At 36.9% G+C, this 17,970-nt stretch overlaps 1 protein-coding gene across 1 annotated transcript in view; it reads left to right on the top strand.

Moving 5' to 3' along the window:
• Window positions 1–17,970, top strand: part of mgl (low-density lipoprotein receptor-related protein megalin) — a 298,877-nt gene that overhangs the window by 138,493 nt on the left and 142,414 nt on the right. Inside the window, exon 3 of the mRNA XM_081747000.1 lies at window positions 16,300–16,548. Coding sequence (XP_081603126.1) covers window positions 16,300–16,548 — 249 coding nt within the window. The remainder of the gene's footprint in view (window positions 1–16,299; window positions 16,549–17,970) is intronic.

The following is a 17,970-nucleotide window of genomic DNA, read 5'->3' as shown; positions in this document are numbered from 1 at the left end:
TATATTTTAGTTCTTGTTAAAAACACTGCTCGTAGTCAAATGCTCCCATAGGGAAATGAACCTCTGAGGAGTAAAAGTCGACGAAAAGTGTACACGCAGACGAGAGGGAAAATAAGGGCAGAAAACTTTTTACCTGGGGGAGGGGGAAGCGGGAGGTAATAGTACTACTGACGGGGGTGGCTTTATCCAACTTATTTGCTGGCTTACTGAAAGAGGGGGCTGCAAGATGAATAAACGCACCAAGAGAAATATTCCGTCCCACGATTTTCTTCCCCTTTCTTCTCTATCTCCCGTCCTTCCATGTAAAAACGAACAAGAAGAGTGAAGAAAGAAGGAAGATTGAACTTGTAACAAGGAATTTTTCCCATGTTTACCTTTCATTTTCTTTCGTGTTTCTTTTTTGCCAGTGCCGTAGGGAGATTGTGAAAGCAAAGGGGAGAAAGAGAGAGAGAGAGCGGATTGTGAGAGCAGGTGATCACTGAGTATTGTGGAAACGTAATTCCCTTCTGGGGATCTCCTCTTATTCTTACAATTTATCTTTTTCTTCTTTATTACTCCTGCTTCTGTCCCTACTTTTTTTCTATATGGCGAGAGCAAAGAAAGATGTTTATTCAAAAGATAATTTGACAATTGTACATTCAACCGTAACTCTTCTCTGAAGGATGCTGGCAAGAAATAAACAGTAATTTTTTTCTATATATTAAAAATAGTAGCAGTTTTCTTTCTTCACTTTTATTTTCCTCATTTCCTATTCCTATGTGTTAGATTTGATTGGACAACAAATCTCAGTACGTGTGTTACTTATTTCGTTCCTCGAACTAAATTAAACTTTAAATGAAAATCTATTTCTACCTGGATTTGTGTCTATGTACGAGGACTTTGTATGTGTGTGTATGTGTTTTATCGTGAGTTTCCATCGGTAAGTCACAGGATTGTTTCTACTGTCGAGCAACAGTAGGAGTTGAGCTTCTCTTTATTTTTCAATTGACTTGAAAAAACGAGGATCTCAAAAGTCCCCTGACATAGGGTAACTCTGTTATCATCAGAGTTACTACGAAATGCACGAGATGAAACTGTCTCCAAATACGATATTTTCAATCTAAAGTGAAGGAATTTTTTAAATCGGTCTAGCCGTTTAGACTGTACACTCTTTATGCGCCCAATGTTAAATGAAAATGCAACGTTGCCACTTACTTGGATCCATAACATAAAGTGAATGAGGGGGAAGGGGCATGTTTGAAATGGAGGCTGGCAATCGACACGTTAGCGTAAAAGACAGTAACTTAATTCACTTATGTTGTGGGTCTAGGTAAATGGCATCGTTGCATTTTCATTTAACATTGAGCGCGTAACAAGTGTACAGCCCAAACGTCTCGTCCGATTTAAACTGAAAACATCATATTTGGAGATGATTTCCCCTCTTACATTTTGTAGAAACTCTGATAATAAGAGGAGCTCCTTCGTGGCTAAGCGGTTAGCGTACGCGCCTTTTGGATTCCACGTTAATCAGCAGGTCCACGTCTCATATAGCCTCGCTACTGAAAGGACATTAAACTCAAAATCAACTCAACTCTGATAATAAGAGTTACACTACGTCAGGGAACTTTTGAGACACCATATTATATATATATATATACCAACATCTGTTCGTCCATTCGTCCTAAGGCACACTCATCATCCATACTAAGGCCATACCATTCAACGTATTTCAACCAAAATTTAAACGTAAGGTTGTAATGTGCTCCTTTAGGGGAATTATCGAATTTTCTTGCTACTCCCAAAAATAAGGGTAGTTTAATTAAGGGTAAAAATAAAAGAAAATACGATTTTCTCAAACAATGGTACTAACAATTTTGTTTGTATTTCATAAATCAATTTTTCAAGAACAACTTCATTATGTGGTATAAGTCCTGGGAAAATTGAGATGAGGTAGTTTATTCTTAATGGTGTTTTTTTTTTTGTCAGTTTTCTCAAAAACTACTCAGGCGATTTCCTATTTACTTTTGCTGCCTCACAACTTTTATCACCCGTCTTACATGCGTTTCCTAACCTACATTTTTTTTTTTCAGAATTCCCTTAATTTTATTTTATGTCTCCAGCCACACAATGAGTCTATCTACTTAAGTTTTGCGTACGTATTTTTCTCGTAATAATATTTCACTCTCTTACGTACGTATTGTACACTAACATCTCCTCCCTTTCGTAAATTTAATCCAAGCTTTGAAATTCCATCATCATCATCATCATCTTTACAAAAGAGCATATGAATATCTACTCAATATATTTTGTTTCATTTTTTCCCCTCTATCAGATAACCATGAAGTGTCATTTTACATGTGGTAACGATGAAATTGCTCTGAGCTTGAACCTTTTTACGCCTGGTTCACCGATGAACGAGTCTTCATAACTACAAAGAGGTGCAATAGTGGCTGCTGACGGGAATATTTTCTGTGATAAAACGAATAAAAGGTATAAAAAGAAACCAATGAATTAATCACAAAAAGAAAGTTTGGTTGAATTCTGCCAAATACTTCGAGCGGAAAACGCTGAGTATATTGAAAAGTCCGTAGAGAAAGGTGTCAGACACAAAATGTATTCACGTCTCATGTACATAGTGTGTATGTATGTGTGCATATGTATATTTTCGGGTATAGTGTTGTTAAGAGGGAGATTTTGTGAAGCCTTGCATTCGTGCTAACCTCAAGGGACACGTCGTGCAGGGCAGATTAAAGCTACGAACGAGAGCTGATTTTACTTTGATGTTCACGAGGCGTGGACACTGAAAAAAAAAGCCCAACTTTCTAAACTACAAACGTTACTAAAAAAAAAAAGACCCTTTTTCCTCCCCCTCTTCTTCCACCATACCTCTCTATGGTTTATCTCCACCCCACTTTTTTGCCTCTCTCATTCCACCATCCCCCTACCTTCACCGCTAACTTATCTTTTCCATCAACGTACTATATGCGTTGCATTCATCATTTTTGCACTTTTCTGCCTAATAATATCTAATGTTATTCTCCTGCTAAGTAAGTGACAAAAGCTGTAGGCGAGAGTGTGAATAGAGGAAATAGAGAAATGTACATAGAAAATGCAAATTTACAGCATAAACAGGTTCGAAGAATCCTTTTCGCAAGTCTTCATTTATCCATAAATTCGTCGACATCTCAATGTTTGAAAGATTTAGATGGAGTTTCTGACAAAATTAGAAGTACACTTTAAGGGGACTACGATATCAGTGATTCATCTCTGGTGTGTGAAGTTCCTAGTTCGGTCCCAGCTCGCGCAAAGTGGGCTTTCTGCTGGGCAAACGCTGTGTAGGTGGATTTTCTCGGGGTTCTCCCGTTTTCTCCTTATTTCATTCCACAATTTAATTTATTCTAGGACCCTTTCAACTCCTCCACGGACTCCGCCTCCAAAGACTGGCTATAAAAACGGACACTTCGAGGTAGAAGGCATCAGTTATTAACTGGTCACATTCTCTCCAAGCTGCATCGGGCGGGAGGGACTCCTCTAACCTTACCTCTGAGCTACAACGGGCAAAGGGTATCCTTACCTATTACCGTGCAGTATCTGGCAGAAGATACCACCCTACTTCTGAGCTGCTACGGGCAAGAGTTTCCTTGATTGATTGAAGGGATCATCAACGGCGGAAACCTCGCACCTTGATATACATGGCATTTGGCAACCCTGATTAGGCATCGAACCCAAGTATATTATATCAAAGGCATGTTTACTAAACGTTTAGTCAGACTGAACTATTTAGCTTAAATACGATCGTCTCTGCTGCAGATGATCTTCCTGATTCGATTTACGGACCTGTGAGCTTGCAGTGGTTAATATCGTGTCCGTAGAGTTCGCTATTTTAATTATCATCATCATTTGCGTGTATTTACCGTCTCTTCTAGCTTGCACCAAAGATTTCGTTTTTAGTTTGTTCTTTTGGCGACTATAGTACAATATGCATTTGGACGTTATCAATCTGCTGATGGATAAATACGTTTCCCATTGATTTCCCTCACTGCTTTCTGTCGGCTGCTTTTCTCATCTATATAAGAATAATTTCTTCAAAACTATGATTTCATTTACCCTTCTTGCACTTGCTTGTCTCTTATCTCGGATGCAAAACAAGCTATGTACACGTTTCATCTGTTCTTTCAGCCGTGTAACCCACCCATCTCCACTTGTTTCTTCGTAGCTTTGGTTACGTCCAAGGGCGTCCATATTGTGGTTTCCAAGAGGGGGGGGGGCAAGTATACGAGACATTTGAAATACAGGTTGAAATTTTGCTGTAACTAGTGTAAAAATTCAATTGGATTTTCGATATTTCGAAGTACGATTTCCTCTAGGGGGCGAGCGCCCCACCTTGCCCCCCTGATGGGCGCCCTTGTTTATGTCTTGTACTTTTTATTTTGAGAGCGGATCTATCCTTTGTCTTTCTATCGACAAAATACCAGCGGGTTTGCTCAAAGGATTACGAGACAATACAATGAAAGAACTGACTTCACTTTTCAACGAGACCTACCTGAGCAGCCGAAGGATTTCCTAGAGGTTACAATGGTTGTAATACATGAGAGAAACCAAGCAAAAAAAAAAAAAGTGCCATAATTACAGAACCATTAGCCTTATTCCCCCCTTCTGGAAAGTTACCCCGTGCATACTGAATGAAGGCTTGTAAAACAAGAAGATACATTGGGAAAAGATCAAATTGGATTCTGGAAAATAAAATGCACCAGAGATGCTATTTGGCTAATTAGAACTCTTAAGTCAAAGTAAGAGTTGTGTTGTGCTTCATCAATTGGATCAACCTTCCGAAAATACTTAAAGAAATTGGGGTCAACCGAAGGAATCTTGGACTTATTCACAACCTGTACACGGACAAAGAGTGATGTCGCCTCTAAACAAAGAAGAAACTAATAGCGAGGAGATTGGGAGAGGAGTTAGAGAAATATATTGTATTTCATTCCAATTATTCAATGTTTAGAGTAAATAGTAATGAAGGAAGCATTAATGAAAATTGGAGATTTCAAGATTGGAAAGCAAATCAGGTATGCGGATGAAATAGTTATTATATCTAGAACCAAGGAATAACTACATGAAAAGATGAATATTGGGAAACAATACGAAATTGAAATCAACATCGAAAAGTTGAAAGTCATGAGAATATCCCGTGGAAACAATCCTGTACGAATCAGAGTAGAACAAACAGAGCTTGAACATACACAGCTGATATCAATCATTTTAAATATCAGAAAAGTATTTGCACCAGAGATGCTTACTGAACCAAAGATATCAGGTCAATTGTTGTTACCAAAGGGGCATACAACAAGGAAGAAAGATTACTCTTAACTATCAGGTTCAACATTGGACTAAGGAAGAAGCTGGAGTATAGGATTGTATGGTTCGGATATTTGGACACTACTGAAGTTAGAGAAGAGATAGAGTATTTTAGAGATCTTCCAAATGTGATGTTGGAGGAACATGAAGAAGATGAAATGAACGAACAGGGTAACAAACGAAGATATTTTAAAACAGGTAGAAGAGAAGAGGGCGCTTTCAACCAGAAACCTTCGTAGGAAGGCCAATTGGATTGGACATAGCTTGCGAAGAAACTACCTTCTTCATAATGTCATAAGAGGAAGAGATAAAAGGAAAGGGAGAAATAGAAAGAAGAATACAATTGGTCGTTGATTTGAGAATCAGAAGAAAATATTGGGAGTTTAAAATGGAAGCTGAAGAGAAAGAAACGTAAATGAAATATTTTCAGAACATAACCTAAGGAAAGAGAAAAAAACTATTAATCCTAGGCAAGGGCGCCGATTTCTCTGTAACTTTGGGGGAGAGGTGCATCCAGATGTAGAACGTATATATGAGGATTATTAAGACAAATTGAATTCAAATTATACCAAATATTGTATATTCATAAATACAATGCGGGGTGGCCACATGAACATTAGGGACCGGGCCCTCTGGCCCCCCAGGATCGGCGCCCTTGGTTCTAGAAATTGCCGATAGGCAGAATATTTAATCCGAACTGAAATAACCACGTCTTCTGAAAACAATAATTGAAGTAAGTCTGTTTTCATATTATTCATATACACGATCACTTTCATAGAAAATTATTTGATGCATGCTTTTATGAAAGGAAATGGATCTTTTCGATCCCTTCAGTTTACTCCTAGCAATCGTCTCTCGCCATTGCTTGATCTGTAGGGCGCTCATGTTGTGGTTTCCAGAGGGGGCAAGTATGAGCAACATTTCAAATATAGTTTCAAATTTTGCGGTAACTATTCTGAAAATTCTATTGGGTTTCCGAACTTCAGAAGTAAAATTTCCTCAAGAGGACGGAAGGGGGGGGGGCGAGCGATAGGGCCTCCTCGTGGTAGGGCCTATTCTGAATATATAGTTCAGTCTTTGAAGTTAATTCTATGTTATTTCACATATTCCAGTTATTTCACCATTCATCTCTCTCTCAGTTTTTAGTTGCCGTGTTGTAGCTAAAGATATTTTAACAGCTTGGCATGCTGGAAACGAGTTAAGATGTTTAAGGAGGGGAGGAGATATAGAAGAAAGTATAAGCAAGAATTGAAAAAAGGAAATCTAGTGATAAAAGGACAAGTGCCATTAAACTCGCCAGGACAACTACCGCACAATACCATTTCATTATAGACCTATATTCTGTTTAAGAACGACAATGAAAACGACTCAAATCACAAATTATTGTCTAAAATTATGTTCGTACGGAATTCGTTCCTAGTTTTATCAAGGAACACAGCACAGTGTTTTAACAGTCTATTAAATTCCGTAATTGTTGGCGATAAGAATTAAATACAAGAAAAGACGCGTTGTTAAAGAGGAAATGAGCGTAAATAAAGATGTTTCGTGTCAGGGAGAGAGTAAGATATTTTATCTTTATCAAAATGACGACTTTTACAGTGCAATTAAAAGCTCAAATGAAATGACGCGTTCTTAACATTCATAGAAGTTGTTAATCTCAGAACAGTTTGGCGCTCCAAAACAGTTAAACCTTTTCTTTATTTCTTTTTTCTTTTTTTCTTTTTTTTTAGGTTTGTTATATTCATTCCTTCACCACCACTCCATTCACCAAATCACCGTACCTACCGCCATCTAGAATTCTATTTTTAGCTGAGAAAAGTATGCCGGTTGAAGGGAAAATTGGGGTCGTTTATTTAATCAAGAAAGGGGAGGAAAAGACGTACTGAACGACATTTCACGTCGTAACAAGAAGAAGAAGATGAAGAAAAAACCTTACTGGCCATCATTTTCTCCGGTTCTCATCCCTCGCTCTATCTTCATTCATTTTCTACAACCCCTTACATTTTCTTTTCTTTTACTATATGTTTTTCTCCCCTCTCCTGCTTTCGCTTTGGTTTTCTCCCTATTCTTTTTCTTTCTTTCTTTCGCTGGGTACCACAATATCACATTCCAAACCATTTGACCCATTGCAGAAGGTCCGAATCTTTTCATTCTTTGTTTTTTCGTGCTTTCACTGCCACCTCCTTCCCTTGCGTTCCATTCCATGCGTATACGCTGTGAATTTACTCTTGTCGAGAGAAATAAATTCACAAGGGCTGCAGTTCAGAGGATCAGCTGACGTCAAGTTTCACTGTTCTTACCCCTCTTTTATATGCAAGATTGCCAACTAGGGGAGGGAAAATTTTATTATTTTTTTTTAAAAAAAAAGAAGTTTTGGATTAACGAAATTGCTTTATGTATTTACTTTATCTGTCTCTGTTTCTATTTATCCGTCTGGAAGACAAAAAAAAAAATCCCAAGAACCAATTGGTAGTCCACCATCAATTTCGGCCACGATGTAAAGAGTCAAAAATTTGAAATCAAGTTCGTTGGTGGAGGAGATAGTGATAGAAATCAAACGTGTTCCAGTTCGGGAGACCCGGGTTCGATTCGTAGTGGGAGTTCATGTGATTCGGATTCCAGTTAATCAGTAGATCCAGTTTCATATAGCCTCGCTGCTGAAAGGGATGTTACAATCTACTTACCTCGACTCATTTTACAGTTCTAACGTTGGTTATTATAGAGCAAGAACCGGTAATAGTTAGCGATAAGCGGTTTCCTGCAGCCGATTAAGCGTCCCAAGTATATATTTGACCACCATCCTTAACTCTCTACTTGGCGTGGGAGACCTGGATTCGATTCCCGGAGAGAGCTCATGTGGTTCGGATCCCACGTTGAGGTGTAGCTCCATCTCTAGTGAATGGGATTCATGGTTCGATCGCAGCTCGCGCAAAGTGTGCTTTGTGGTGTACAAAAACCGAGTGCCTGCGTTTTCTCGAGGTTCTGCCGTTTCCTTCCACTTTCTTCATTCTACCATTTTATTCATTTATCATCATCATCGTCTCTTTTAACCCACACGGAATAACCGTGGAACGTAAAACTCAAATATTTCATTTCGTTTCCAACACAAATACTAAAGAAATGTTAATAATACACAAATACCGAAATTTCATTTTACTAATATGAAAACTTACGTGCTTGTGTGGGCATAGTGACTACAGGTACTTGAGTACTGAAGAAATGCGTATTTACGTATACCGGTATCAAACAGTAACATTGTAGCGGACTGGTCTTATTATTTGCACCTGGCAATGTCTGAAAATGAGGCGGAGAAATATAAATACAAATAAGCTCAAATGAAGTGTACATGACAAGCTAAGATTGTAACATTTACCGATTTTTTCTTTTGTTTCTTGGAGCTGAAGGAAAAGAAACATTTTGTTCCAGTCGAAAAAAAATATGATTTTTTAGAGTTTTAGCGATAAGCGAAAAAAAAGGGGTTTCAAAAACCAGTAGTACCCAGTAAAATTGATTAATATGATAACTCTAGTTCAGATAGAATAGTGTTTCCAAGTGTAAAGACAATCTTGGGAAACAAGATAAGGCAACACCACGTTCATATTGCAGAGACAAAGAGAAAGAGGAAAAAACATTTTTCCGGGAGCAAATTGGGAAAATTTAATAGTATTCATAGCCAAAGAAGCACTCAACAAGAAATGATCACTCTTAACTAGCAGACTTAATATTAAACTAGTTAAGAAGTTGGTCAATTGCTATATATGGAGCATTGAACTGTATGGTTCAGAGTTTTGGACATTAAGGAAGTTAGAAAAGAAATATTTACAGAGCTTCGAAATGTAGTGTTGGTGAAAGATGGAGAAGATAAAATGGACAGAAAGAGTAACAAATAAAGATGTTTTGAAACGGATAGGAGAGAAGAGAACGCTTCTAGCCAGCATCGTTCGTAGGAAAACCAATTGGATTGGACACATCGTGCGAAGAAATTGTCTTCTTCATACTGCCATAGAAGTCAATATGGAAGGAAAGCGAGGAATAGGAAGAAGAAGAACACAATTGATGGATGATTTGAAAAATAGAAGAACATATTGTGAGTTAAAAAAGGAAGCTGAGAAACGTGGAAGGGAAGAAACATTTCCAAGCACAAACCTAAATTTAAAAAAAGAAAAAAAACCTCATAAGCCCCAGGACGTGCCAAAAGGGAGAATACATAATAATAATAGTATTTGTTACGGGGGAGTTAAGACCCACTGTTATCTTCTTTTCCTCTACCGCGCTAACCTCCGGTTCCACGGTTTCCTTGTTCTTTCCAAAGTGATATGAGTTTATAATGTAGGTTATAATATCGTGTCCGTGTTTTTCTCCTCTTCTTTAGTCAACAGGGCATAATTGTGAGACATAAAGCGAGAAATTTCATTTCATTTTGACCCCACCTTCACGAAGTGAACTTAATGTAGAAATTACGAGGGCCATTGCAAAAGTCATGGCAACTACTTTTTTTTTTCGAAAATGGGAACGAATAAAAAAAATCTGATATATGCAAATGGAAGGTTAGTTCATGAGTAAACATTACATATAGGGAAATGGATGAATACACACACACACACCATCATAAAGATATAGCATGAGAAAAAAGACGAAAAAAAAATGTTTCAAACGTGTTTTACTGTCAATTGCAATAATACACAATAGAATATTAGAGACTACGCGCATTCCATGGCATCAGGAGTCTCTCCAAGAATTCACAAGATGGCAAGTCATCATGACACGTGTTCCTGTCCCGTACTATTGTGTACTGTTGCAATTGTTGAAACGACCAATTTTTTTCGTCTTTTTTCTCATGCTATATCTTTATTAATGTGTGTGTGTTCATCTATCTCCCTACATGTAATGTTTACATATGGATTAACCTTTCATTTGCATATATCAGGATTTTTTAATTCATTACCATGTTCCAGGAAAAAAAATAGTTGCCATGACTTTTGCAATGGCCCTCGTATATTGTGAATGTGATATCAGACTAATAATGTGAGCGTGAAGTGGAGTGTGCGGATGTCAAATTAGTGATGCAAGTGTGAGATCAAATAAGCGTGATGTCAAAATGTAAGCCTAAGGTGGAGTGAGCATTAAGTCAGACTGGTAATGTTGAGTGTGAGATCGATTGAGCATGATGTCTGATTAATAGCTTGAAGGTCAAATTGGGTGAGGGTATACCAAAATGAGGGGAAAGTTTGAGACGCTTGTGTAGCAGAAGGTGAAAATTATCTAGTTTGCAACCCTTTCATTTCCTCCCCTTACACTACCTCCCAATTCGATCATTTTGCTGCCCTTGCTATTGTCCACACCATGGAATATTTATCGTTCCAATAGCAGCAATGCGTGCCCTGACCTCTACAGGCATTTCTAAGTGTCTTCCCTTGGTATCCATGGCGACGAAATGCATGGAGATTGATGATATGTTCGTAGTAGTTGCACACGCTTCCCCTTCCAAACTTTCGGTCCCTCTCTCTTTTGAATACGGTAACAGAACAGATAGTGGAGGTTTCTATTGACGCTGAAGGAGAGCACTGTGTTCTTCAATGTGCAAATGTATTCGTTCTTTTAACAATAGCTGTCTCTTTTACCATGGTACTCATTCACCCTTTTCAAGATGAGTTGGTTTCTACGCCTTTTCCTTTTCTTTTTTCTTATCCGGTATTGTTGTAACAGAAATCAATATAGTTTTACGTTTTCTTCATTGTATTCTTGGTATAAGTAGTGGTCTGGTAGGTAGAGCGAAATGCATCAGAAAAAAAAAAAAGTCCTATCTATAGAGTAAAATATACATATATACCTCACGTAGCAGCCTGGTGTGCTAACGATCGGAGGTGCTCCATTAAGGACAAAAGAGGAGGGAGGAAAAAATACGACGAACAGACCCGATCTTCCGATGCATTTTGCTTAGGTCACTTCACTTAACTGTTTCCACTGAAAGAAGCGTCACTAATAGTCTATCGTTTTCTCATCTTGTTATCCGTTTCTGGTACTTAATATCGATAAAACCTGATACGATCGGCTTTGTCTCTACTTTTTTATGTATGTACTAGAAACGAATCACTATTATGTTTCGTCTTTAGTAGTTTTATGTTATATGCTTGTTAATTTAATTCTGAAAAGATGTGCACTTACCTATTTTATCGTTGTACAATATAGGGATCCATTTTGCCTCTGACTTGATGAATGTCGTTCACTAAATTCAGTTACAGTGGCGAAGCGTGGTGCTTCATAGTAGACCAGAGATAAACATTTTACAATGGTGATTTACTCGCGCTTGCGCTGTCTTGAATTCATTATCCTCAAAGAGGCTTGTGCTCACTAATCTCAGTTAGGGGCACACTACCTCAGACTCCCATTCGTTCAAGCTCGGGCACGCTATTCTTAATGAGGTGCACGCTAGCGTGATCTCGTAACCATTTGCTTCAATTGCGTTCGCGCTCGCTCTTGCTAAGGGCTCAGAAGGTGATTATCCTCAACCGACTCGCATTCTCTCGGACTCAGACTCTGCCTTATAGCACTTGTGCTGAAGCCAATTAAGCCATGAAATGAAATGAAATGAAATTTCAAGTGTTACGGCCTGCGATTATGCCCTTTATGCAAAAGGACACGAATTATTAATGGAAATGAATGATTATGAAGTAATTGGTGGAATGAGAATGTGGAAGGGAACGGACACACACTCAATACGAAACCCATGGATACACACCCAATACTGTCCACCATAAAATTGTATAGCCGGTGATCGAACGAGGAATTTCTTACAAGAAAAGTGAGCGTTTTACGACTAAGCTGCCTTGTCCCACTCTTCCCCTTTTCAAATGAACTTTCTTCATACTTCATTCATATTTCTATAATGTTGTGTTAATCACTTCCATGAGATTGTCCACAATGGATAGTTTGCTCTTGTTTTTTATTATAGTTTTGTGAAATGTAACACAACTCATGCGGTTTTATTGATATTTCATAAATAAATATTTCATTAATATCACTAACATATGGTATAATAATAATAATAATAATAATAATAATAATAATAATAGAAATAAAGGAGGTCAATTAGATTACTTATTTCCATGTTTCTATTTATTCATATTCAAAAATAACTCAATACATTGACTTTGAATAATAGTTCGGGAACGCGAGTAGCGTAGTGGTCTGATACCAGGTATCCCTGGCTCGATCCCAGATAACATGAGTTTGTGTTAGCCAACGTCGTCTCCATGGGTTTTTTCCGGTGTTCTTCCGTTTCCTCCTACATTCTCATTCCACGAGTTCTTTCATAACCATTCACTTTCATTAATTAGACAGCCACACACACAAAATAAAAGTTCTGTGCAGCAGACCCCAGTATTTTTTTATATGGAAAATCTACAAGGGGTAGTTTACTTTTGAGGATGTTTTCTTTAGTTGAAGCTTTCCGAAAAGGTCCCATAATTTTGTTCGTACTTCACAAGAACATATTTCATTATTAAGTGCAGCAGAGCATAATTTACTTGAAGGAATTGGAGCGAGAAAGTTTAGTGCGATGACCTGTATATTATCTGGGATCGAGCCAGGGATACCTGGTATCAGAGGTGTGCCACTGTGCTTCCCGCGTTCCCGAACGATTACTCAGTCAATGAATTGAGCTGTTTTTGAATATGAATAAACAGAAACAAGGAAATAAGTCGTCCAATTGACCTCCTTTATTTCTATTATTATTATTATTATTATTATTATTATTATTATTATTATTATTATTATTATTATTATTATTATTATTATTATTATTATTATTATTATTATTATTTCGATAATACTGACCAGCAACTTTCATAACAAGTACTACATTCTATATTATCATTAGATTCCTTGAATAAAATTCACAACCAGGTAAGAACATTTGTATGCAGCTAAATGGATGAAAAAAAGTTAAACGGTATAAAATGACTATATATACTAACTAAATCTGTAGCTACTAGAAGAACTTCTTAAAGGATTATAACTAAAAAATTATTTGATAACGATAGAATCCTGGTCGTTAATTTGACCTTCAAAGTGTTCGGTATAAAGATTAAGTCGTTAAGTTGTTGATGACGAGGCTTAGAAGAGCTTAATGCACTGAGAGCGTTTTACCTTTCTGTGTTGTAATAAGCATATTAGTCTGGTTTTGTTAGTAAATTCTAGGAAATCGTTATGCTATTATCTACTAATTTGGGTTCATGGAAATGTCGTCATGTTCCGAAATACTTCGCTGAAAGTAAATCGAGATAAGTCTCAAATAACCGCACAACAGTACTTGTTTTCTATAATAATAATAATAATAATAATAATAATAATAATAATAATAATAATAATAATAATAATAATAATAATAATAATAATAATAATAATAATAATAGTGTCAATTGATTTTAATTCACCCAATTTTAAACAAAATTGTTGCATAACATTTTTTATTTTCCTGATTTTTCTTACCATGAGTTCCCTGTAGATAGACAATCACAAAACACTGTTTGAAAACTCGTGGGTTTTCTCGGGGTTCTCCCGTTTCCTCCCATTTTCTTCATTCCACCATTTCACTCATCTCTCACCATCACCGTCTCCTTTAGCCTAACCGGCATAACCGTGGGACGTAAAACTTGAAGATTTCATTTCATTTTCATTCCACTGTTTGAAAAATATTTGTAGTTTTTTCTGCAACCATTTTTAAAATGGCAGTTGGGCAAATTTTAATTTTAAAAAAACGTGGTTTCCGGAAAGTTTAACATTGACAAACTATTTTTGAGAATATCAGAATAATTCAAAAACCAGTATGTTCATCATGAAATGAACTTCAGGTATACATCATTTTAATTGTGTACCTGTAGTATATGTTTTAGTCCTGAGAATGCACTTTTTTAAAGAGCTTTTCCAAAATGGCCGAAAGCCTTTTAACATCAATTTTCTCAGATCAAAATCTAAAAAGGGATTGAATGAAAACAACTGAATTTTTTTTACAGAATGTTCTTTATACAAATAGGAATATCTCACTGAGAAAAAAATATGACTGAGACTCAACTACATTTAGACTAATAGAGCAGTGAATTTCAGTAGAAACGCTACCCTTCTAATTTACACACTCGTGCGATGCCAAGGAAGCACATTAGGGCTTGAAATTATTATAATTGACATTGGTCGAATGATATTTAAATCATTACAGATAATAAATGTTTAAAATATTTCTACTTTTAAATAACAATGGGCAGTGATAATAATAATAATAATAATAATAATAATAATAATAATAATAATAATAATAATAATAATAATAATAATAATAATAATAAAATTTGTAATCAGAGCACGATGGCTTAGTGGTAGAATGGCCACCTCTGGTGGGAAAGGTTCCTGATTCGGTTCCGAGCTGGGAGCTCCCTCGTGGCTAAGCGGTTATCGTATGCGCCTTTGACGTGGGAGACCCGGGTTCGATTCCTGGCCGGAGCTCATGTGGTTCAGATTCCACGTTAATCAGTAGGTCCACATTTCATATAGCCTCGCTGCTGAAAGGGACGTTAAATTCAAAATCAATCAATCGATTCCAGGCTATGTAAGTTTTTGATGGACAACATCGTGTTTGTGGGTTTTCTCGGAGTTCTCCCGTTTATTCCCACAGTTTAACTCCCCAATTTCTTTCTTATTCATTTGGTTTCGTTAATCATCCGTCTCGTCTAGCCTAAAATAAATAAGCTTGGAACGTTACGGCTTTCATTTAATTTAATTTAATTTTATTATTATTATTATTATTATTATTATTATTATTATTATTATTATTATTATTATTATTATTATTATTATTATTATTATTATTATTATTATTATTATTATTATTACAGATTTAGTTAGTATGTTATTTTAAGTGTGCTTTTTTTGAATAATCATGTCACTATATAGAACGTTGAGAGCACAAGGGGATCAATTCCTATTATACCAAAGTTATAAGAAAAATAGTCGAAGTTTGTACGGCACGCTTAAATGCATGGAAAAATTATTTTATTGTATTTTTATTTATTTATGTTTGCATTATCAGAATTGTTTGCAATACCTGGGCGCTCTGAAAGGAGTCCCAAATACAGATCTTATGAAAGTGAAAAGTACCCAAAAGATTAAATATGTCCAAAGTGATGGATTTGAATTTGATATCTTTGTGGAATGTATGCGCCATAGGGCCGCGGTGGTTCAGTGGTAGAGCGTTCACCTCTGATGCATAGGGTCCTTTGTTCGATCCCAGCTCGCGGCAAGTGAGCTTTGGGGTGGACAAACACCATGTGCATGGGTTTTTTCGGACTCCCACTTTATTCATTTAACCATTTCATTCATTTCTCATCATCGTCGTCGTCTTTATCCTAACCAGCATAACCGTGGGACGTAACACTTAAAGATTTAATTTCATTTTTTGAATACACAGTATAATTGTACACCCTTATCCTGTGGCACTTCCACAAATGGAGGTAAAATTATAACGCTCAACCAAGGATAACATCCTTGTACTCAACCCTTCAAAAGAAAGAAAAAGAAATGAAATTTTGAAATACAAATAATAATAATACAATAACATTTGCTAAGATAAATTCAAGATATCTTCTCCAAATTTGTATCTTACGTGTGTATAGAATTCTTTGTATTCTTACCGTATAATTGAAAGATGCACTTTGAGAATTTAATTTTAAGAGTGTCTGTATGGTACTATTATAAATACAACTCCTACAAGCGCAATTCAAATATCTCCTCTGAGACAATATTTCTCGCCTCACCTATTGCTTCTATTCCTTCATATACTTGGTAATATTCCTAATCTATATAATTTTTGAAATAATGAAAAGAAAGATTAAAAAAAAAAAGATTTATAATACATTAAGAACATTATTTTATTTCCAGATTTCTACAAATTTTGCTTTTTCTTTGTCCTTTCAGCATACCGAAAGTGCCAACCAGGAGATTTCAAGTGTGTAGCAGGAGATTCTGGTCCATGTTTACCAATGTCCAAAAGATGTGACGGTTACTTCGATTGTCGCAACAAAAAAGATGAAGAAGGGTGTAACCATACAATTGCATGTAATCTGGACCAGTTCAGGTGTGCCAATGGACAGCGTTGTATTGAACATTTCCAAAAATGTAACCACCGGAATGACTGTGGGGATAACAGTGATGAAGAAGGATGCAGTAAGTATTATTATTATTATTATTTGTAATTTTCCTTACTGAAGTGATGATTTAACCTCTGTTTATAAATATCAAATTAGCATTTTGTTTACCAAGAGTAATCACAAGGAAACATTTTGCATTGAAAAATAAAGCTGTAAAACAAAAGAAAATATAAAAATTAAGATAAAAACGCAAAATGTTTCTTAGCGTCTTAAAAGTAGGAGCTACCAAAATAAAGTAGAAAGAGTTTAGTGAAGTAGGGTTTAACAGGTATCAAGGGAAATTCAGGCCACTAAAAATATTTTTTTTCTTGATGTACATGTAGAATTTTAATCGTCAGTTGGAGAGATCTTTGCCTGTAATAGGTTGGTCCATGGCCCATCTTTGTAAACTGGGTGGTAATATGCTTCGTTCAAATCGTCTAGTATTGCGCAACAGAAACCCTCCGAATAGGAGTAATAGGATACGATCATTACCGCAAATGGGATCGATCACTACCGCGATAGAACAAGTTCCATCTACTAGTTATAGCTATAGGTGGAGGGAACTTCCCTATTGAGTGGGAGTCTGGCCTTTCTTTGTAAACTGAATGGTAATATGCTTCGTTCAAATTGTCTATATTGCGCAGCAGAAACCTTCCGAACAGGAGTAGTAGGATACGATCATTACCGCAAATGGGATCGATCATTATTGCAATGAAACAAGTTCCATCTACTAGTTATAACTAAAGGTGGAGGGAACTTCCCTAACGAGTGGGATTTCATCGACAGCTACGATGTCGGCATCGGAGCATTAAGACATACTCTTATATACCCTTTTGGTGTCAGAAGGCGTCCCGACCGCAAGATACCGCATCTCACGGTATGACTACAACGAATGATTTAGTAACCTCTGAAAACCAGGGTGCCAAAATCGAAGCCCTGCTTACGTCAGATTATGGCTGAAGTGCCATGCATTATCGAAACCAGTGAATCTTTTCTTTCGAATTTAACGTCCCACGTTTCTGCACCGAGGTTAAGGGAGACGGGATGATGAAGTGAATGATAATGGTGGAATGGTGAAAGTGGGGGAAAAGGAGAGAACGTAGAGAAAACCCACGCACACGATTGTTATCCACTTCAAAACCTACCTGACGGAAGCTGGGGTCGAATCAGGGACCCCACGCGCCAAAAGTGAGTGCTCTAGCACTTTTTTAAACTTTCTGAATGTTATTTTCTCTTTTTACAACTGGCCAGGATTACTGGTCTTGACAGGGACACCACCACAGAAAAATCGAGAACAGTTAAAATTCCACCCTTGCTGCTACAGAGGGGCTCACACCCCTAATGCGTTTCATCTTGCGATCATCACCCTATCGTTTCAGACCACTTGGCTACACCCACTGGCTTACCACTGAGCTACCGCGGCCCCACAGAACCAATGAAACATGCTCTTGGCCCA

This window comes from Thermobia domestica, chromosome 18 (assembly GCF_964235325.1).
Source record: "Thermobia domestica chromosome 18, izTheDome1.hap1.1, whole genome shotgun sequence".
In the NCBI taxonomy this organism is placed as follows: Eukaryota; Metazoa; Arthropoda; class Insecta; order Zygentoma; family Lepismatidae; genus Thermobia; species Thermobia domestica.
The sequence above is the reverse complement of the archived record's forward strand: the minus strand, read 5'-3'. Positions and strand labels throughout refer to the sequence as shown.